A 23,325-nucleotide genomic window follows, 5' to 3' on the forward strand; every position below is an offset into this window, starting at 1 on the left:
ATCATCTAACTGGCAAAAGACTTGAATGGCGCTCTTTTTAGTGAGGAACCTCTTGACAGCCAAATTTTTTGCTGTGCGCCCTCTACTGGCTGCAGTGCCGGACTGGGGAACCAGAGCAGCCCTGGAAAAAATACTTAAACCTGCCCTGCTCCCTTTGTCTCCTAGCATTATTTCATTCCTTCCATCCGTTCTCGCTCTCTCACTCTCCTCTTCTCTCTCTCCTCTCTATCTTATCCCTCCTTGATCCCTTTATCTCCAACGTACCCCTCCCTTTCTCTCTCAGGAAGTCTCTCCGTGTCTGGGGTTATCCGGGGAAAGTGACAGAGTCCCCAGGAATGGCCCTGGGCTTTCAATAGCTGCCGCCAGGAGATTCAGCCCACCGGGGAAATGCCCAGTGGAATAATAGGCCTGTCCTGTCTGGCTGTTCATTCTAGTGAAGGACTGTCCTCAGAGCAACATCATAATTCCTACCAGGGCTTTAAGCAGGCCGGGTCCTGCCAGTGCCCAGCACCGCCGGAGGGTTCTAAAAAGCAGGTGCTGAGACGGGTCCCTTTCGGGCTCTCTATTACTTCCCGGCACCCACAGTTAAAGTTGCTACGCCAGCGCTACAACCCTCTCTGCAGCTAACTGCCAAACCCCGACAGGGTTATCAAATTCTCCAACAGAGTGCTCCGCCAGCACCCTTGCTCCCAAACCCCGATTGGGTTATCAAATCTTCTGACAGAGTGCTCCACTACACCTCTGCTCTCGATCACCTATGACAGGTCAGCTATTCGGACAAGTCGGACAAATTAACTAACTACGCTAGTTATACTATTTTTCAGCTCCATCAGTGCCACCCTTCACTGGCTTTGATGTATCTTTAAAGGGACTCGTTACAGTTCTTTCACAGTCTCTTCATTTCAGAACTAAAGGATTTAAACTATTTTCGAAAAAGATGCCATAGTTGTTGCTTATTTATCATATGCAACTAACAATCATTGACAACGCCAATTATCCTGGCTTGGTGGAGGTGTTATGTTAGTTGTTGTATTAAATATCAGGATGCAGAGACAGAAAGAAGGAGCACAGTGCCAGTCGGATGGGACCAAATGCTAAGCTGAGATTTCTAATTTACGTGTTTTAAGCAGCGCCCTTAATTATATCGCCTGCGCCCCTTTGAGAGGTGCCCCATTTTTTTGTCTCGCTTAAAGTTCTGATTCCTGCAGTTCCTTGCCGCGAGGTACACGAAGCCAGACACTGCAGTTCTAGGGCCTTATTTATGAAGGCCTTGCGTCAGTTTTGCGCCGCCGGTGCGTCACTTTTTGTGATGCACCAGCAGTGTAAAAAATGCACCCTGTTGCGCCATATTTAAAAAGTGACGCATCTAGGTAGATGTGTCACTTTTTAACCCCTGCGCCACATTATACCTGCGTCAGGTATAATGTATGCAGAGGGGGCGTTCCCCCGCAAAAAGCCTCGTAATAGTGATGCAGTGAAATCTATGAGATTTCACTGCGTCACTTTTAGGACGCTGTTGCGTCAAAATCTTGCGCCTGCCTCACAGCAGGCGTAAGACTGATGCAAGCCCTTTCACATGGGGCTTTCCCCATGTGAAAGGACGCATTGCTGGAGTTGCGTCACTTTTGTGATACACTCCAGGAATGCGTCACTTTTGCGCTTACAGATACGTCAGAAATACTGACGTATCTGTAACTCCTTGCGACATGATGCGTCATTCATTAAATATGACGCATTAGGAATGTCGCAAGGAGTGTGCAGTGAAAAGTGACGCATCGCTGTTTTCACGCAGCAATGCGTCACTTTTCATAAATGAGGCCCCTAGAGTCATCAAACTTGCGCACCATCATGGCGCCTTTTTAAGCTGTCACATGAACTGTACTTCGGGCACCCTTCCTTCAGGGCTCTGACAGTGTGATCTGCAATGGGCACTGCCAATGTGTGGCCCTGGACAAAGGACCTTGTATGACTGAACTGAAGGAGTGGACCGCAGAGGAAAGGAGATGGGGTTCTGACAGTCTTCTGGACCTGGCAGGGTGGCAAGGCTGGGGAAGAGTCAGTCACATGCCAGGACTTTTCTGGCATGTGACTTTCTCTGCCCTCACCTTAACAACCAATCAGAGAGACGTACAGAAAAGTCTATTATAATCATAACCCGAGTTGGGTAATAATAGGGGGCAGTACAGCTGTTCTATGAACCTCAACCCTTCACCCCTGCTAATCTTCCAAAGATAGACACCCCCTTGATATAAAGCGTGTAACATTTATAGCATAAATTCTATGTGTGAAATCTATTGCAACGTCCCTTCCATACCCCCTCCTACACACCCACATGTGTTCACAACTGGTGATGTTGTGGCGTCTTGTTGCTCTGGTCAGCATCACTGGCGGAAACACAAGTTATGGATGAACACCCCTCCTGGGGCAGCAGCCATCCTGACCTTTGAAGTTGTGTCTTGTGGTGCACTGCACGCTTTATTGCCAGCTGGTGTTTCACAAGCCACACCCCTCCGCAGCCCCACACTTACCCTGCTTCTCGCCTGCGCACAGCATGTCATCCGTCACCTTCATGTCCAGGGTGGCGTACGTCTGTCTGCACACCTCCAGGTCTATCACAGGAACATCGATCTGAGAGGGACACAAGTCACCATTGGAAATGGAATTTTACAGATTTTTTCCTTTTTGTGAAGGATGTACAAGCATTGTAACTAAGCAACGAAAACATACTGGGTAAAGAAACCTAGGATTTCCTGGCGGATAAATATGGCCATTTCTCTGCTTCCTCTCCAAACTTTGACCTTCCATTGCCTTCGGTTTTATACTAGCTTTCTCAATATTTTTCTTCCTGGGTTTATCCTAAGATCTTCTAGATGGTTTTGTGCTTTAGCGGTGTGTTTAATCCAGGACCTTTCTAATGATATTTCCAAAACTGGACCTAATCCCACTATTAAATCTTCACGCTCACAACAAAGCACGCCTCGCCAGATCTCCCGTCACTGCCGCAGTCTTTCTTTCGATTCGACTATCATATCCGCATTTGTAGTGTATTCAAAAGCAAGTCTTCAAAGATGCTCTAACTTTCTGATGCCTATGCAGTCTGACTCATTGATGGCTTAAAAAGCTCTGACGACATTGTATCGGATCTCAAGTCCCACCACTGGCTCCTCGTCTCCCACGCCACGATGAGCCGCTCGGGGGGAGGGACAGCGACTGACCGGGCTCCTATCTATGATTATTGAGGACTAAAATACGGTGGAACCAAAAATATCAAGGACTTAGGGCATGCTTTAGATCTCGGTGGACAGGTTACTACGTCACAGCGAAATATAAATTCCACAGGATATAAGAAGGATTTATATGTCCGCAACCGGTATATCCATCACCGTTATGATGGAGCAACCCGCCACCGATATATAAATCAGGCCCTAAATATGAAGGTAGAAATTATTGTGATGATAAGTGTATATAAGTAAGCATAGATTTATCATTCTTAACTCCACATCTACATATTTTGAAGATCCATATAATCTCAAAGTATATATTTGAGGATTTAAGAATAGTACATCTATACTTCCCTGCACGCGCTCACCTTCACAATATTCTAGTCCTCTATATTTAGGCCTCGGAGTTCTGGTGCCGCAGTGTTTTTTAGTCAATATTCTGGTGGAATGCCACTAGCCAGACCTTATGTCAAGCGCCAACTAGCCTAAGCAAAGTTCACTCTTCAACTTTACATACAAGACAACTTACACATGGCAAACTCCAGAGTGCAGCTCATGTGACCTTGTTCCAAGGTCCAGTGTTCCCATCCTTGAAGCTCAGACACCCAAAAAACAGATTAATGCCAGAGACCACAGGCACAGCAAGTCAAGAGTTGGGAGACAGTGAGCAGACTTCTTGACCTTCCATTTATTATCTGGCTTCCTATTTTGTTTTTATAATAATAAGACCCGTTGCTGGTCTCTAAAGGCATCTCCAGCCCTGCTTATATTAGATTATTAAGGAAAATATTAAGGCAGAAAGTAAAAAAACAAACAAAACAAAAAATGTCAACACACTTCCAATAATGCATCTGGAGTCTTCGACAGGAACTGTTTCCCCCATCCACTGACAACCACATGGTCACCTGGAGGAATGAGAATAAGGGGGGCAGAGATGTGATTTATGAAATAGATACGGGTGGACAGAGAGATAGATACAATAATTAATAAAAGCGGACAGAGAGATAGATACAATAATTAATAAAAGAACGCAATTGTGGAAGAAAAATAGCAAGGGGCCAGTGGAAGAAGATGAATAACAAAAGTATGAAATATAACAGGAATGAGCAAATTGTTAAATATAGATGCAGATCAAGAATTAAAAACAAAAACGACTAATATGGATTAATACAATGAAAGAATGAACAAAGGAAATAAATAAAGGAGGAAAATAAAAGGGTGACAGAGAGAAATAAAGAAAAATACAAGTAAAGAAAGAGAGAAAGATGAATAGAATGATGGAAAGAATGATAGCCAGCAAGCAAGAAAACAAAGAAATGGAAAGCATAAGAATGAAGAAAATAAAATGAGAGAAAGAGAAAAATAAGAAAGAGCAATGGCCAGAAAAAAAGAATGAATGGTGAAAACAGACAACAAAGAAAGAAACAAGGAAAGAGCAAGTGTGAGAGAAAGAAACACGTGGGAGGATGAGAAAAGAGATAGAATGCATGAATATAAAGGAAGAACGATTAGAAAGGGAACACTACAAAAACTAAAAGCAAGCGAATGACAGAAAAAAACAGCGAAAGAAGAAACTGGAAAGAACAAAGAAAGAACGAGAAAAGGAAATACTGAAATAGAAAGAAGGATGAAAAGTAGGAAAGAGGGAATGACAGTCTGAAAACCTATGATGACAAATGGTTCTTATTTTTTCAATAAGTTCCCCAGCCATCGCCCTGTGGTTTCCTGATTCCAACACAAAACTTCTGAGTCCATGCAGAGAAGACGTCAGAGGGACCAGTGCTGCAGGAATTAGAACAGAAAAGATTTGATAACCTTGCAGAATCCAGGAGATGTTTGACTTGTGTTAGAGAGATGAGGAACTCGTTCCATGAATTAGGAACCAGAAAATGGAACATGTGCCTCCGACTGTGAGCTTTACCCTGGGGACCCGAAGAAGAAATTGTGGAGAGCTTCTCAGGGGTGTCTGTGTAGTGCTCCGGTGGTTATCAGGTCATGAAAAAACAAAATGCCTCTGACACCAAGAATTACATTTTACTTATAGCACAATGATCCATTAATAACAATTGGCTCCATTTATTTTAATATTTATTTTTTTAAAACAAACTCTGGGTGACCTTCAAAGGACACATTTTCAACATCCACCTCTTTTTTGTTTTTTGTGAATATATACAGTACAGAAATTATTACACAACTTTAACAAAAAACCATGTACACAGACAAATATAAGACTGAAGACTTTGAAACAATACTACATGGATAGACAGAAAAAAATCCTATTTACAGTAATATTTCACCATTTGTTCTCAAATGTCAAGCCTGACATTTGTAAGTCCTACTGATTCAAAAACCTAATTGGGACTTATATTGCTATTTTGTCCTCAATTCAGTCTGCTAGCCAGGTCCTGGAGAGGTCAGAGAATAGTTCACAAACTTGTTTTCAGAGCTACAGTTTATCTGCTCAAGTGTGCCTATAATTGGACACGCTTGTTATATCCAGTTGCCCTGAACCGCTCTATAAGAAAAGCCAACGCGTTTCGACCTTCAAATGGTTGGACCAGATAGATGGTTTTGGGTGAAGGTCTTCATCAGGGAAGGGCTTAAAACGTGTAGGACATTGGATGCCATATCCAGTTTACAGCGTAGGGTGCAATATCTCTTCTGGAATATTGGTCATTCATACGTGTGGTTTACTCTTCTCAACGTGCTGATTCTTCAATCTTGTGGCCTTTGTGCTTTCCGTTATGGCCGAACCGCATGAACGTCGGTTGATTTATCCTCCCCCCGGGTGGTTAACAGGGCCACAAGGGGGTTCATGTAAAAGACTCTAAGAGTCACGCAAAGTCTTAAAGCTGATCCTCTGTCCATGGTCAGCCATTGAAGATTCCTCCGCACACCTGGCTCATTATCATATTTTTGGTGGTTTACAAACATTTCTCGCTGCATAGTTCTGGATACGATGGAGGCTAGAAATCCGGGCGGCTGGAAGGCCCAGCTGGACAGAATTACCACCGTTCAGCTGGAGGTGACACTCGTGGATACTCCGGTTACGTGGGTTTCGCAAGGGCGGAGCAGGAAATATTTCTTATGCACCTTGAGTAATCCAAAGCAGGTAGTAACCGCAGAAGAATGGTGTACAACTGACAATGGGCCAGATGTTGAAAACCAAATTACGAATTTCAGCGTTTGCGATTGCAATTCAGCTGTGTGCAATGCAGGAAGGCAAATACCTACGCACAAAATAAGGAATTGCAAAAATTGAGATTCCTTATTTTGAGCAAGCAGTTAGAGAATCGCAATGTGCGATTCCCTAAATGCTATGCTAGTAGGCATCGCAAATTGCGATATTGCCTTAAGGAATCGCAAATTACCACCAACTTCAACTTGGTCGGTAATTTGCGATTTCCTTTATAAAAGCACTTTTTTGCTGTTTTACAAGTGCCATGTCGCACACATTCATGCCCTTAGGGCATGTATGTGCACCACATGTGCACACATGCACATTTTAGGGTGCAACAGGGTGTCCTTTTGGAACCCTTGCACCCTTGAAATTGTGCACGCAATTTGCGAGTCCCTATTGGGTACTCGCAAATTGCGTGCGCAATTCCTATTCATTCCCGTAGGTCTCTAGGCACATAGGAATGAATGGGAAGGCATTCCTTGATTGTGAATCACAATTTGAAATTCGCAATTAAGGAACATTAAGGAATCGCAAAAAAATATTGCAATTCCTACCTACATGGCATTTTGCGAATCCTTAATAGCGATTCCCTAAAAATCGCTATTAAGGACGTGCTAATCTGCGTTTTCCTACATCCGGCCCCATGTATCAAAATTCCCCCTGCGATTTATCCTTTGACACAGGCATTAAAGGGTTGATGTGCAACAAGGTCACATATAGTTGTTGCAGCAAACTTTCTCTCTTCCCAAAGTAAGAGATCCCCCTTCTCAGCATTAAGCTTTACGAAGTTATGGCCCTTCCATCCATCTCGGGACAGGAATCAGACAATGAGGCAAGATGGGAGCAGAATCCAGAGCTTGGTCCAGCTGCACCCCAGTCTGTCAATCATGCACACAGTACGTTGCTCAGCATCCAGAGAAGCGGATAAGACACAGCAGGGGTTGAACATAAAGGTTAAATACCAGTTGTATGATGGAATCTCGCGTGCGTTTAACATGCATACCTTTAGAACGCCGGCATTAGTACGAAGCGCTCCTTTAGCCATAAGTCGTTATACCAACGTGCCTTAATGGATTTTGAAATAGTATAATTTACTATTCCAATTCCAGTATGCGCAACAGTAGGGAAGGTGTTGTACTTCAAATCTAACACCACTCGGCCACTGCGCCCCATAAAGCAAGTCATTGTAACGACTTGCTTGCTAAACAAATGCATGGCAACGACGCATTCGTACTAAAGCCGACGTTGTAAAGGCACAGTGTGATTCCGGCTTCGTAATAAGGGATGCTTCCCCTTAAATAGGATGTATGACATTACAACGCATGCTTTTACCACGCATGCCTTTACAACGCGGTTTTTACAACGAAAACCTTTACAACACATAGCGCTTTGGGGTGCTGCATAGTGAATAGTTTAATTTACTATTCCAACTCCAGTCCCCGTGGACACTAGGGAAGGTGTTGGATAGTAAATTAAACTTATTCCCTATCCTAGAGCACCCCCCAGCGCAATGCGTTGTAATGGTTTGCGTTGTAAAAGTTGCGTGGTAAAGGCACTGCGTGGTAAAAGTTGCGTTGTAAAGGATGTTTCCCCCTTAAATGACATCAGGGACTAGGAGGAGCCTTGAAGCAGCCCTCAGTTACTAGGGATGATTGGTCTCCTGAATGATGGAGAGTGCCCTTGCAGGAAGGAGCAAAACAAAACCACACCATACCCTACAGATGGTATCAACCGCTCATTGGGATCTACCACTCCAAAGGCAGTAGAGTGACCAAAGACGAACACACCAACCGCTTCTTCATGGGTTGGTGTAGCTCTGACGTCATCTCCCAAAGACGCAAGCACCTACCTGTCGAAAGCCCACCTGCCGGTCATCCATCGGTTCTCCAGACAGTGGATTAGCTATTTGCTTTTCTAAGATTGTGCCACTCCTTGCTTCGATGAGGCAGGGACCATCCCAAAATGAAATGGCAGATATACATTAATTCAGTGGCCTTTCCTGCTAATAAAGGAGCCATCCTTGGAGCACAACAGGTGGACAGGGGTCAGAAGGAGATCCCAACTTATTGGAGGATGTGATGCGGTCACTTGTCCCGCTCTCAACTAGCTAAAACCAGGTCTTTTCCATTGTGTCCTCATGCAATGATGGGTACGTTTTCTCTTCTGTTGTATTTGTATTATTTGTTATCTTTCAATAAATCTCTTGATTTTTCTAACAAAAAAGACTGACAGATGATTATGAAATTCAAAAGCGACTGGAATATCATAGCACCTGAGAAAAAAGATAAACGTTGATATAATTCCGGGTCTGGTAGCTTAGTGCATTAATGCGTCCACTGTAGGGGCTTGTGTCCGAGACCATGGTTAGAGGTTCAATTCCCGGCGGGTTCACTCAGCCTTTCATCCTTCTGTGGATGCTTGTTTCCCGTTCAGGGAAGACATGGCTTGGCATTTCGGTCTGGACTGTTCCCATGAGGCACAGGGTCAAGGCTGATTTGCATATAGCTGTGTCTGAACTGAGGTGGTGAAGTGAGCTAAAGAAGGGTGATGGATTCAACCCAGATTTGTCACTGGGGGTGAGTGTCTGAAAAGATTCAGCGCCCCGTCCATCATCTCCTTGTGTTTGCATTGTTCACCCTAAGTTGGCAGGGTATGCCCAGACGTGGGTCCCTTGCTCACTATGCCACTGTATTCAAGCTAGCCGGGCTGATGAGGGGTGTTACCCAGAAATCGGTCCTCGGAAGCTTGTTTCTGGTCCCGAGAAGACCAGGCTTGGCAGTTCAGGCTGGACTGTTCCCGTGAGGCACAGGGTCAAGACTGATTTGCATATGGCTGGGTCTGAACTGGGGTGGCAAAGTGAGTTAAAGAACGATGGACTCAACCCAGATCTGTGACTGGGGAGAGTGTCGGAAAAGTTTCAGCGCTCCGTCCATCATCTCCTTGTGTTTGCTTCGATAAAATGAATATCATTGAGTTGGGTATCACTAAACATTTGTTATTCAGTGCCAAGATACCCCTGGGTGAACGTGCTTTACAAATACATGTTATGTTATAAAAAGAGAAGTAAATTAACTTATTTATACAAGTATGCGACAAAAAAGAAAGTACAGATATTAAGTACCTATAGTAAAAAGGCAAAAGAACCACAACAAAAAAGAAAGATGTGATGCAAGCCAGAAAAAGGAAGAAAGAATGGAAGAAAAATACAGAAAAATGAAAGACATAAAGAATTCTGAAGGAAAAGACGAAAGAATAGAGAGGAAGAAAAGTAGAACAAAGGAAGAAATAACAAAACAAGGATTGAGCAATAAGGGAGCAAATTTGGATCAGATTCTAAGAATGAAAGAAATATGGGCAAGCAAACAATGAAAGAATATAGAAAGATTTGTGGGAGAAGAAAGAAGGACGAAAGAGTAAAATGAAATGTAAAAAAGGAAGGAAGTGGAGAAAGAAGCAAGAGAGAATGGAAGGGGAGGATGAAGGAAATAAAAGCTAAAGTGAAATGAGAAACAAGTCAGAAGTGAGAGAAAAGAAAAGCGACAAAAGAAAGAACATAAAGCAAGAAAGAGTAGAGTTCAGAGAGAGCTAAAGAAAGCGGAGCATGAGCAGGCCTCCCCCCCTCCGTCCCCTCTCACCTGTCTGCAGCGGGGCGGGGGGGAGGCAGACCGGCATGACGTAGTCATTGAGGCGAGGCCTGTCCGCCAGCTCCAGGAGCCCCAGGTCAAACGCAAAGGTTGAGCTGTTGTAGGCCGGGTGCAGCAGGATGGACCGGGCGTGGAAGGCCTGCTCCGAGTCATCTCTCCTCAGGGTCCGGTGCTTCCCTGGGAGCAGAGAGGAAGGGGAGCTGTCACTCAGAGGCTGTCACTCAGAGGCACACACTCAGAGGCTGTCACTCAGAGGTACTCACTCAGAGGCACACACTCAGAGGCTCTCACTCGGCACTCACTTACAGACACTTACTCAGAGGCACTCACTCAGAGCAACTGACATGGAGGCCCTCACTCAGAAGTGCTCACTCAGAGGTGCTCACTCGGAGGCTCTCACTCGGAGGCACTCACTCGGGGCACTTACTCGGAGGCACTCACTTAGAGGCACTCACTCAGAGGCACTCACTCAGGGCAACTGACACGGAGGCACTTACTCAGAGGCATTCACTCAGAGGCACTCACTCAGAGCAACTGGCACAGAGGCACTCACTCATAGGCTCTTACTCAGAGGCACTCAGATGCACTCACTCAGAGGCACTCAGTCAGAGGCACTCACTCAGTGGAACTGACTCAGAGGCACTCACACAGTGGAACTGACTCAGAGGCACTCACTCATAGGCTCTCACTCAGAGGCACTCACTCGAGGCAATCACTCAGAGGCTCTCACTCAGCACTCACAGACACTCACTCAGAGGCACTCAGTCAGAGCAACTTACATGGAGGCACTTACTCAGAGGCATTCACTCAGAGGCACTCACTCAGAGACTCTCAGAGGCATTCACTCAGAGCAACTGACCCAGAGGCACTCACTCAGAGGTGCTCACTCGGAGGCACTCACTCATAGACTCTCAAACGCATTCACTCATAGGCACTCACTCAGAGGCTCTCACTCAGAGGTGCTCACTCGGAGGTACTCACTCAGATACTCTCATAGACATTCACTCAGAGGCACTCACTCAGAGGCATTCACTCAGCGCACTCACTCAGAGGCACTCACTCAGAGGCTCTCACTCTGAGGCTCTCACTCAGAGGCACTCACTCGGAGGCACTCACTCGGAGGCACTCACTCAAAGGCACTCCCTTGGAGGCACTCACTCAGAGCAACTGACACAGAGGCACTTACTCAGAGGCATTCTCTCAGAGGCACTCACTCAGAGACTCTCAGAGGCATTCACTCAGAGGCACTCACTCAGAGGCACTCACTCAGAGCAACTGACACGGAGGCACTCACTCAGAGGCATTCACTCAGAGGTACTCACTCAGAGACCCTCAGAGGCATTCACTCAGAGCAACTGACACAGAGGCACTCACTCAGAGGTGCTCACTCATAGGTGCTCACTCGGAGGCTCTCACTCGGAGGCACTCACTCAAAGGCACTCAATCAGAGGCTCTTACTCAGGTGCTGACTCGGAGGCTCTCGCTCGGAGGTACTTGTTTAGAGGCTCTCACTCGGAGGCACTCAGAGGCATTCACTCAGAGGCACTCACTCAGAGGCAATCACTCAGAGGCTCTCACTCGGAGGCTCTCACTCAGAGGCACTCACTCAGAGCAACTGACATGGAGGCACTTACTCAGAGGCATTCACTCAGAGGCACTCACTCTGAGGCACTTACTCAGAGCAACTGACACGGAGGCACTTACTCAGAGGCATTCACTCAGAGGCACTCACTCAGAGCAACTGACACGAAGGCACTCACTGTGAGGCTTTCACTCAGAGGCACTCACTCAGAGCAACTGACACAGAGGCACTCACTCAGAGGCTCTCACTCAGAGGTGCTCACTCGGAGGCTCTCGCTCGGAAGCACTCACTCAGAGGCACTCAATCAGAGGCTCTCACTCAGAGGTGCTCCCTCAAAGGCGCTCGCTCAGAGGCACTCGCTCAGAGGCTCTCACTCGGAGGCATTCACTCCGAGGCGCTCACTCGGAGGGTCTCACTCAGAGGCATTCACTCAGAGGCACTCATTCGGAGGCACTCACTCAGAGGCACTTACTCGGAGGCACTCACTTAGAGGCACTCACTCGGAGGCACTCACTCAGGGCAACTGACACGGAGGCACTTACTCAGAGGCATTCACTCAGAGGCACTCACTCAGAGCAACTGGCACAGAGGCACTCATTCAGAGGCTCTCACTCAGAGGCACTCAGATGCACTAACTTAGAGGCACTCACTCAGAGGCACTCACTCAGTGGAACTGACTCAGAGGCACTCACTTATAGGCTCTCACTCAGAGGCTCTCACTGAGAGGCTCTCACTCAGAGGCACTCACTCGAGGCAATCACTCAGAGGCTCTCACTCAGTACTCACAGACACTCACTCAGAGGCACTCACTCAGAGGCACTTACTCAGAGCAACTGACATGGAGGCACTTACTCAGAGGCAGTCACTCAGAGACTCTCAGAGGCATTCACTCAGAGCAACTGACCCGGAGGCACTCACTCAGAGGTGCTCACTCGGAGGCACTCACTCAGAGACTCTCAAACGCATTCACTCAGAGGCACTCACTCAGAGGCTCTCACTCAGAGGTGCTCACTCGGAGGTACTCACTCAGAGACTCTCATAGGCATTCACTCAGAGGCACTCACTCGGAGGCACTCACTCAGAGGCTCTCACTCTGAGGCTCTCACTCAGAGGCACTCACTCGGAGGCACTCACTCGTAGGCACTCACTCAGAGCAACTGACATGGAGGCACTTACTCAGAGGCATTCACTCAGAGGCACTCACTCAGAGACTCTCAGAGGCATTCACTCAGAGGCACTCACTCAGAGCAACAGACACTGAGGCACTCACGCAGAGGCATTCACTCAGAGGCATTCACTCAGAGGCACTCATTCAGAGGCACTCAATCAGAGGCGTCCATTAATAGGCACTCACTCAGATGCACTCAGAGGCACTCACTCAGAGGCACTCACTCAGGGGCTCTCACTCAGAGGCTCTCACTCACAGGCACTTCCCTGAATCTCTCATTCGGTTATACAGGATGTAGAACAAGCCCTAACAAAGCCCATAGGCCCGGCTTTTAATTTCTGTATACACACTTACACAAAAGCATTAAATGGAGCAGGAGGTGACACATTGGGAGCAACGCATGCAGGCTTTGTTGTAACAGAAGCACAGCATATGGTGTTCATTTTTTATTTATCATTATGTGGAATGCAAGAAGCAGAGGTACCAATAAATGGAACGAAAACAAACATGAATGTGGCGATAAAATGTCAATATGATCATGCATTTATATGGAAGTATAAAATGAATTTGTTAATTTAAAGATTATTTATGTAAATGGTATTGTATTGTAATTGCATTGATATCGCGCTTACTGCCCCTGACAAGGCATCAAAGCACTTTTTTTGGCGAGTAGCACGCTACTCCGGGACCCATAAAGAGCTATGTGTACATTAGAGTAGTACAAGAAAAGGAAGCACGAGTGGCAAAAACTGAAGCTGTACAGTTCGGTGTGTGATCGATCATACGCTGCTGCCGCTGGTCCTGTCACTGTCCCTTGTGTCAGAGAAGCTTGCACTGCCACATATGGTGCACCTGTCCTGTGTGTGACACCTGTCCTGTAACTGTCCTATGTGTTTGTGAAGCTTGCACTGCCGCACATGGTGCACCTGTTCTGTGTGTGACACCTGTCCTGTAACTGTCCCATGTGTTTGTGAAGCTTGCACTGCCGCACATGGTGCACCTGTCCTGTGTGTGACACCTGTCCTGTAACTGTCCCATGTGTTTGTGAAGCTTGCACTGCCGCACATGGTGCACTTGTCCTGTGTGTGACACCTGTCCTGTAACTGTCCTATGTGTTTGTTAGGCTTGCACTGCCACACATGGTGCACCTGTCTTGTGTGTGACACCTGTCTTGTAACTGTCCCATGTGTTTGTGAAGCTTGCACTGCCACACCTGGTGCACCTGTCCTGTGTGTGACACCTGTCCTGTAACTGTCCTATGTGCTTGTGAAGCTTGCACTGCCACACATGGTGCACCTGTCCTGTGTGTGACACCTGTCCTGTAACTGTCCTATGTGTTTGTGAAGCTTGCACTGCCACACATGGTGCACCTGTCTTGTGTGCGACACCTGTCCTGTAACTGTCCTATGTGTTTGTGAAGCTTGCACTGCCACACACGGTGTACCGTTCTGTGTGTGACACATGTCCTGTAACTGTCCTATGTGTTTGTGAAGCTTGCACTGCCACACATGGTGCACCTATCCTGTGTGTGACACCTGTCCTGTAACTGTCCTATGTGTTTGTGAAGCTTGCACTGCCACACATGGTGCACCTGTCCTGTGTGTGACACCTGTCCTGTAACTGTCCTATGTGTTTGTGAAGCTTGCACTGCCGCACATGGTGCACCTGTCCTGTGTGTGACACCTGTCCTGTAACTGTCCTATGTGTTTGTGAAGCTTGCACTGCTGCTGCCCATGGTGCACCTGTCCTGTGTGTGACACCTGTCCTGTAACTGTCCTATGTGTTTGTGAAGCTTGCACTGCCACACATGGTGCACCTGTCCTGTGTGTGACACCTGTCCTGTAACTGTCCTATGTGTTTGTGAAGCTTGCACTGACACACATGGTGCACCTGTCCTGTGTGTGACACCTGTCCTGTAACTGTCCTATGTGTTTGTGAAGCTTGCCCTGCCACACATGGTGCACCTGTCCTGTGTGTGACACCTGTCCTGTAACTGTCCTATGTGTTTGTGAAGCTTGCACTGCCGCACATGGTGCACCTGTCCTGTGTGTGACGCCTGTCCTGTAACTGTCCCATGTGTTTGTGAAGCTTGCACTGACACACATGGTGCACCTGTCCTGTGTGTGACACCTGTCCTGTAACTGTCCCATGTGTTTGTGAAGCTTGCACTGCCGCACATGGTGCACCTGTCCTGTGTGTGACACCTGTCCTGTAACTGTCCCATGTGTTTGTGAAGCTTGCACTGCTGCACATGGTGCACCTGTCCTGTGTGTGACACCTGTCCTGTAACTGTCCCATGTGTTTGTGAAGCTTGCACTGCCGCACATGGTGCACCTGTCCTGTGTGTGACACCTGTCCTGTAACTGTCCTATGTGTTTGTGAAGCTTGCACTGCCACACATGGTGCACCTGTCCTGTGTGTGACACCTGTCCTGTAACTGTCCCATGTGTTTGTGAAGCTTGCACTGCCACACATGGTGCACCTGTCCTGTGTGTGACACCTGTCCTGTGACTGTCCTATGTGTTTGTTAAGCTTGCACTGCCACACATGGTGCACCTGTCCTGTGTGTGACACCTGTCCTGTAACTGTCCCATGTGTTTGTGAAGCTTGCACTGCCGCACATGGTGCACCTGTCCTGTGTGTGACACCTGTCCTGTAACTGTCCTATGTGTTTGTGAAGCTTGCACTGCCACACATGGTGCACCTGTCCTGTGTGTGACACCTGTCCTGTAACTGTCCCATGTGTTTGTGAAGCTTGCACTGCCACACATGGTGCACATGTCGTGTGTGTGACACCTGTCCTGTAACTGTGTTATGTGTTTGTGAAGCTTGCACTGACACACATGGTGCACCTGTCCTGTGTGTGACACCTGTCCTGTAACTGTCCTATGTGTTTGTGAAGCTTGCACTGCCACACATGGTGCACCTGTCCTGTGTGTGACACCTGTCCTGTAACTGTCCCATGTGTTTGTGAAGCTTGCACTGACACACATGGTGCACCTGTCCTGTGTGTGACACCTGTCCTGTAACTGTCCTATGTGTTTGTGAAGCTTGCACTGCCACACATGGTGCACCTGTCCTGTGTGTGACACCTGTCCTGTAACTGTCCCTTGTGTTAGAGAAGCTTGCACTGCCACACATGGTGCACCTGTCCTGTGTGTGACACCTGTCCTGTAACTGTCCTATGTGTTTGTGAAGCTTGCACTGCTGCTGCCCATGGTGTACCGTTCTGTGTGTGTGCATTTTTCTAATTCAGTAATACCACTTTTTTCCCCACTAAATAGGAAATATCATGTAAAATGCATGTTAACCCAATAAACGCACGTTTAAAACTACATTTTCGATTTTCATCGTTCTCTTTATAAGTGTTTTAGAGATGTCCACATTCTCATCTGTTTGTGTTTCTGAACACCAACTCACCCAGGATAATTGTGAATGAAGAGGCATTTCTGATGTCAGATGGATGCACCACAGGGTTGTCTATGTCCAAGGGGTGGTGAAGGCAGTGAGCTGCTGTCAGAACCCAGTGAGCACCTGCAAAGCAAGAAGGACATGAGGATATATCTCTCATAAGGTGGGGGCCTCCTCTATGAAGCATCAGAGGCTAACACACTCATGCACAGCAGATGTTAGCGTACAGCCCGTTTATCAAACTCCACAAGCTGAATTAATCAATTGTTCTTACTAACAAGTGCTGTTATTATTCATCTCCATAGTGTCCTTCAATCTACCTCAGAAGGATGAAATGCAGAGTTGCCCGGTTGATATTCAAGCCACTAACTTGTTGGGTACTTATATATCTCTACAATAGGCACTCAACCCCATGGGCTATCTTACCTATTCCTCTCTCTCTCTACTGCAGCCAAGGCACTCTGGTCTCAAAAATCCTCTAGGCTTGGGCTAAAATGAGTTTGCATCAATAAAACCACTTGCCATCAGGTTAAAAAGGTGGATTGCGTGCTATGGGAGTCCTATAGAATGCTCCCCATCTCAGTTTTGTTGTGAACCAATCAGCCAATCTTCTTGACTCTTACATTTCATATGAGTAATATAGTCTCTCTGTTGTATGAGGCCCCACACACCTGTCATCATTTACTGGTCTCTGCAATCAGGTTACACCTGGCATCATCATGATGGGGGTCCGGACAGTCTTTTCAGGTGCATTATGTAGGGTGCTGAGGTGGTGAAGCAGCACATCTTGTTTACACTGATTGTAATTTTTACACCAGTAGTTATACTGGCCTTTGGCTGGTGCAAATGTTTTTTTTTTCCTTTGGTAATCGATTAACTTATCAGTGCAAAATAACACCGGTGTTGCCAGTGCAATCAAGTTAATCTGACCCAGGATGTTCGAAATGCACCTGATACAAATAAATGTCATAAGACTTTCTGCAGCTCTCTGGAGCTCGATCAATAAGCATTGGTAAGGCCTGTAGGGTGACCCATGGGCCTCAGTATCTCAAGTCATTACTAGATGTCCCTCATGAGACAGTAGCAACATCTTGAAGACTTTAACAAACAACAGCCCTGCAAGACATTACTAGAGGTCCCTCTACAGTCAGAAGCAACTGCTTACACTCTTTCAAAAAGCTGCAGTACCTCAAGTCATTACTCAACGTCCCTCTCGAGTCATAAGGACCTGCTTGCAAAGTCTTTCAAAAAGTTGCAGTACCTCAAGTTAATACTAGATGTCCCTATCGCGTCAGAAGCAACTGCTTGCAGTCTTTCAAAAAGCTGCAGTACCTCAAGTCATCACTAGATGTCCCTCTCGAGGCAGAAGCAACTGCTTCCAGTCTTTCAAAAAGCTGCAGTACCTCAAGTCATCAATAGATGTCCCTCTTGAGGCAGAAGCAACTGCTTCCAGTCTTTCAAAAAGCTGCAGTACCTCAAGTCATTACTAGATGTCACTCTGGAGTCAGATCCAACTGCATACACAGTCTTTCAAAAAGCTGCAGTACCTCAAGTCATTACTCGATGTCCCTCTCTAGTCAGAAGCAACTGCTTGCAAAGTCTTTCAAAAAGCTGCAGTACCTCAAGTCATCACTAGATGTCACTCTGGAGTAAGATCCAACTGCTTGCAAAGTCTTTACTAAGCATGGGCGAATTTTGCGAATCTGGCGTTCGCGAATTTTGCGAATTTGCGAACTCGCAATCCGCAAAATCTGCGAATTCTCGCAAATTTGCGGATTTTTTTTTCTGTGTGTTCGCAAGGGTTTCTGCCAGCTCGCGAGGATTTTGTACCAGTTTGCGATTGCGAACTTACTTGTCGGCACGCAACGGTCGCGACTATGTTGTTTCTACGTCTGGTTCATCATCACAGGTTCACAGCACCCTCTGTTTCAACACTGCCACCCTCTGTTTCACCCATGCCAACCTCTGGTACATCAATGCCACCCTCTGGTTCATCATCATCACTGTAGATTATGGGGGGAAAAAGCAAGCACACCTGCCCTGCTTCAACTGACATGAATTAATTTGGGGTTGATTTATTAATGTGTCACTGTTTTAAAATTCCAGTCTGGCACCTGCTTCCTTATCTGTAATTTGCTTTCTGTTGCAGTGCAATTTTTTTTTCCAGGACCTTTGTGGCCTACTTGTAGCTATTCTATGATCCGCTGTGAGGGTCAGAGCAGGGTCATACAATTGTTGCAACTAGCAACTGAACTCTGGAGGGGCCCCAGTCAGGAAGCACTACAGGGAATGGTTACTAATGATGAATTTGAACTTTTGCACCTGCTGCTGAGTGCTTTCAGTTTAGCAAAACTCGTTTTTCTGCAGAACAGCAAATGTAATGCCCCAAACAAACTTACTTGTGAAAGTTTATTTCTAATCCAAAAGTGATCTAAAGAAAGTCAAAAGGCCTCAAATCCAAAAAACGGCAGGCAAATGTCAACCTGAGGAGTTTTTCTGGTAAAAATCATCATTTTCAGAAGGTCTATGCTGCATGCTAGTGGATTTCTTGTGCAGAATTGCAAATTTTGTAAGTTCGCGAGTGCGAGATTGTTGCTGCACGCCGCACCTACATGTTCGCAATTGCGAATTTACACCGCATGCCGCAAAATTGTATCACCAAGAAAAAATAATCCGCTGCGTGCGAATTTGCGGATTTTCTGTAAATTCGCGAGCGTTCGCGGATCGCAAATTTACCGAAAATCCGCAAAATCCGCGAGCGTAACGGATTTTCCGCCCACCCTTAGTCTTTACAAAGGTTCAAAATCTCAAGTTGCTGCTAAATGTCCTTAAGTCAAATGCAACTACTTGGCCAAACTTTCACGAAGCAGAGGGGGTGTGACTTCAACATACATGTTTGCATATAAGCTTTTGCATCTCTAATGATTTGGGCATCTTTTCTATAAGTGAAATAAATGTTCTAAAGCTGGGTTATGACGATAAGTCAATATTCCAACCTTGAATAAATGTATTGCAAGGGAACATTGTGATGACACCAGCCGGTCTGGGGTTGCTTGTAGTGTAGTCCCGTCTGGAAGGGGCCTCACCTGGCAGTCCCGTGCGGTCTCTTCCCTTGCATGAGGAGCAGGGTCAGTACTGATTTGCATAAGGTGAGCCTTTGTCTGACGTACATGGTTGGTGAAAAATGAAGGACTAGAGCGCGGCCCTGAGCGATTGCCAGAGATAGATTAATTCAAGCATTTAATGCATCACCTTGTTACTGTTGCAGTAATTATTCCAAGGCTGGATAATGATGACAAATCAATATTGTAACTTTCAATAAATGGCTTTATTGCTAGGGAACACTGGCACCCTTTTATACGTAGGTCCTAGCAGTCACTGGAACTAACAAGTTCCTTCAAACCCATTCTTAGCTGACTGCTTTTAACTAGGTAGTCGTCTCCCAGCAAGTTGTGGTTGCTTGTAGTGAGAGGACAGATTGTGGATGAACTGCGCTCTTCCATTGTCCTGCGCTGTGTAAGGACGAAGCAAAATGGCCATTGAACACATCAATGAAAAATAAATTTGGCCAAATGCCCTTCTATGTATGTATATGTATTTACTTTCACTGTGATTTTTTGGAAAACTTGAAGCCGGCAAGACATTCATAAACCTACACTACCACAACCTGCTACTGGAGGTTTCTCTTGTGCCAGATGCCACTGCTGCAAAAGTCTTTCACAAACCTGCAGTACTTCAAGTGGTCGCTAGATGTCCCTCTCTAGTCAGATGCAATTGGTTTAAATGTCCTTCATAAAGCTGCATTACCTCAAAGCACACTAGATGCGGCCCTTCTTGATGATTTACAACATAAAAAGTCTTTCACAAAGTTGCAATACTTCAAATGGTCACTAGATGGCCCTCTTGAGTCAGATCCAAAGCCTTCACTAAGCTTCAGTACCTCAGGTCCTTCGAGATGTCCTCTTCAAGTCAGATGCAACTACTTGAAATGTCCTTCACAAACCTGAGGGGTGCGATTTCAGGTATAAAAACTGACATTGACATTTTATGGAACATTGTGATGAAACCCTTAAATACAGTGGGCCCGATTTACAGAACTAACTTAAGACAAAATCCTAAATTTACTAATTTTGGTATTCACAGAAGTTAGGATTTTGTCTTAAGTCTGTCTTAAGTCTGACTTAAGTCTGTTTTAAGACAAAATCCTAACTTCTGTGAATACCAAAAGTAGTAAGTTTAGGATTTTGTCTTAAGTTAGTTCTGTGAATCGGCCCCATACATATTAGCCATCACTAGTAAATACAAGTGCCTTCAAACTTCTAATCTTAGTGGACTATTTTTTAGGTGGATGTATACGTGTGCAGCAACAAATGCATTCAGCCCAGTGGATAAGGATGGATGACTGAAAGCCCTGTAAGGAAATGTTGTTTTTTTTACATTTCTTTTAACACAGGGCTTGAAAGTCAGCTAAAGTTGTTTTTAGGTCTGACCCAAAAGGGTGTCTGTTTCTTTCACTAATTAGTGGGAATTTTGCAGTACATCAGGGACTAGACAAAAAAAGTGATGGGTGGAATGCGAGATGCTAATGCTAGAATCTCAGCCGCTGGTATTCACTCAGGGCCGCATCCAGTCCATCGTTATGTTCCACACCGTGCCACCTCAGTTTGGACCCATCTATATGCAAATCAATCTTGACCGGGCTCCAGTAAGAACAGTCTAGCCCAGACTGCCAGGCAGGTTCTTTCTGAACTGGAACACAAGCAACCCAAAACCGTTTCCACTTTGATTGGGGCTCTTAAGTTGAGAGTAACTTCTTTCTAGTTTCACAGTGAGCACAGGACTCACGTCTGGGCATACCTATCGAGCCTAGGGCGTCACACTGAAGTATGCACAAAAGTGATGGGTGCAATGCTTAAATTAATCTCAGGCACTGGTGAATACTCGGGCCACATCCCAGTCTATTGTTATTTTGCCTACCGTGCCACCTCAGTTTGGACCACCCTGTATGCAAATCAGTCTTGATACTGTTCCAATAGAAACAATCTATCCTGAACTGGCAGGCAGGGACTTCCTGATCCAGTAACCCAAGGTTAGTTTTGCTCTGATTGGGGCTCTTCAGTCATGTTTAGCTCTGTTTCAATGGCACAGTGAGCACAGAACCCCATTGGTGTAACGAAACTTGAGGGGGCACCCCGGCAAAGTAGATAAAAGCACCCCCCTATGCTCTAGAACCAGTCAGAGGCTGCCAGGCCAGAGGCCCACCACTCGTTCACAGTGCCAGAGGGGGCCCCCTGGCTCTCAGGGGTCCCCCATACTGCGGGGTATGTGGGCCTATTGTTACGCCACTGCAGGACCCACGTCTGGGCACATTGACGTATCAGGGCACATTCACTATTCAAAGCCCATGTGCAAACACTGGATGCAACACTGCAGGCCAGGGTGTCAATGGATGTAAACAAGTTGATACAGTGGACATTTTGACCCAGCTCGTACTTTACCCCACGTTCCGTTAGAGGCTGCTCCATGCATGTGTCATCTTATATTTCTCCCAAAGGATGCCTTTGACCTGCACATCATCAGTTTCTGCTTCCCGTGGCTTACCTATCAATGAGCCACCGCAGAAGGGGCGGCCATCTTGAACCATCATGGCGATCCACGGTGAAATGCCTTTCTTGGCATAGGTTCCTCCAGCAATCCTGGCGAGAGCACTCCTGGTGAACCTGGGGCTTCCGCACACTGAAACCAGTAGGAATGCAAAGGGTTAATACCACAGGGGCAAATTCCAAAGAGTCAGCCATGCGCATAGGTTTGGGCTGATAAGTGATCGCTGAGAAAGTAAGTATAGTCAATAAATACCTTTAAAAACCTGTGAATTTTTAAACATTTAGGGACATAAAGGGAATTGTGTCAAACGGCAGCGCGTGCTGCACTGCACTGCGTGACAGGGAAAGGGCAGGATAGCACCTTACCATATTTATCCAATACTGTGCATTCCCGGCCTTTCTCCTACTCTGGCTCTGTTTTGGGTAGCCTGGCGCCAACGCAGGCACCCCTGTGCCATGGTGCAAGGGTGCCCGTATTGTAAGCAGAATTGTTTTTTTACAGGAAGGGGCACCTTCCTGCACAAAACAATCCCCTGAGGCAGAATGCAGCACACATAGAAAGAGGAAAGAACGAGGAGAAATAAAGATATTTCTCCTTGTTACGCCTCACCTGAGGAGACGTATCTTTTGGGGCATTTCATGTTTGCCAGGTTTGGTCTGGGAATGCCTCAAAAACCATGGGATTTGCGTGGGACAGTGGTTAATTTGTAAAACAATAAGTGCTGTGGGTCTCGTTAGGAAGCAGCTTGCACCAGCCAATGTCTCCTGTTAGAGCCGCCTAAACCAGAACCAACTATTAACAAGGTGGTGAGAGGATGTGGGTAATGGCCAGAGATGCTGACTTCCGAGCTGGGGAACCAGGTTCGAGTCTCAGCGTCGACTCAACGTCCCATGATTCTGGACAAATCCCATAGGGGCTCATTACGAGGTCGATCAGAGTTGCCGCCGACTGACACCGTTTCTACCTGCGAACGGACCGACCACAGTTCGGTAGTTCCGTACACCTAATTACGTTGTGACCGCACATGGTGCGGTTGCAAACTCCCATTTCAATATGTGAGCTTGCGCGGCGGGCGGAAACCGCCCGCAGCACAAGCTCCCATTGAGAAATGGGAGTTTGTGTAAATTCCTGCACCATACGGCAGGCACCGTGACGGTGCAAGGATTTTCAAGGGGGCACCATAGTATTTAAGGGCAGTATGTGTACGTAAAGGCAGCTGGTGTATATAAGGACAGACGGCCTACGTGAGGGCAGTCTGTGTAGGTAAGGGCAGTCTGTGTATGTAAGGGCAGTCTGTGTACGTAAAGGCATCTGGAGTATGTAAGGGCAGATGGCGTACATAAGGGCAGTCTGTGTACGTAAAGGCAGCTGGAGTATGTAAGGGCAGACGGCGTACATAAGGGCAGTCTGTGTACGTAAAGGCAGCTGGTGTATGTAAGGGCAGACAGCGTATGTAAGGGCAGTCTGTGTAGGTAAGGGCAGTCTAAGCGATGAATGTGTTATATCTTGGCTAT

The 23,325-nt window shown here is 46.4% G+C and overlaps 1 protein-coding gene across 1 annotated transcript in view; it reads right to left on the bottom strand.

Moving 5' to 3' along the window:
- The window catches only part of MASP1 (MBL associated serine protease 1), a 219,026-nt gene that overhangs the window by 13,113 nt on the left and 182,588 nt on the right, over positions 1-23,325 (bottom strand). The window contains exons 11-15 of the mRNA XM_086944618.1: positions 21,809-21,943; positions 16,217-16,330; positions 10,038-10,223; positions 4,059-4,126; positions 2,529-2,628 (exon numbers count right to left, since the gene is read on the bottom strand). Coding sequence (XP_086800744.1) covers positions 2,529-2,628; positions 4,059-4,126; positions 10,038-10,223; positions 16,217-16,330; positions 21,809-21,943 — 603 coding nt within the window. The remainder of the gene's footprint in view (positions 1-2,528; positions 2,629-4,058; positions 4,127-10,037; positions 10,224-16,216; positions 16,331-21,808; positions 21,944-23,325) is intronic.

This window comes from Lissotriton vulgaris, chromosome 11 (assembly GCF_964263255.1).
Source record: "Lissotriton vulgaris chromosome 11, aLisVul1.2, whole genome shotgun sequence".
Taxonomy (NCBI): domain Eukaryota; kingdom Metazoa; phylum Chordata; class Amphibia; order Caudata; family Salamandridae; genus Lissotriton; species Lissotriton vulgaris.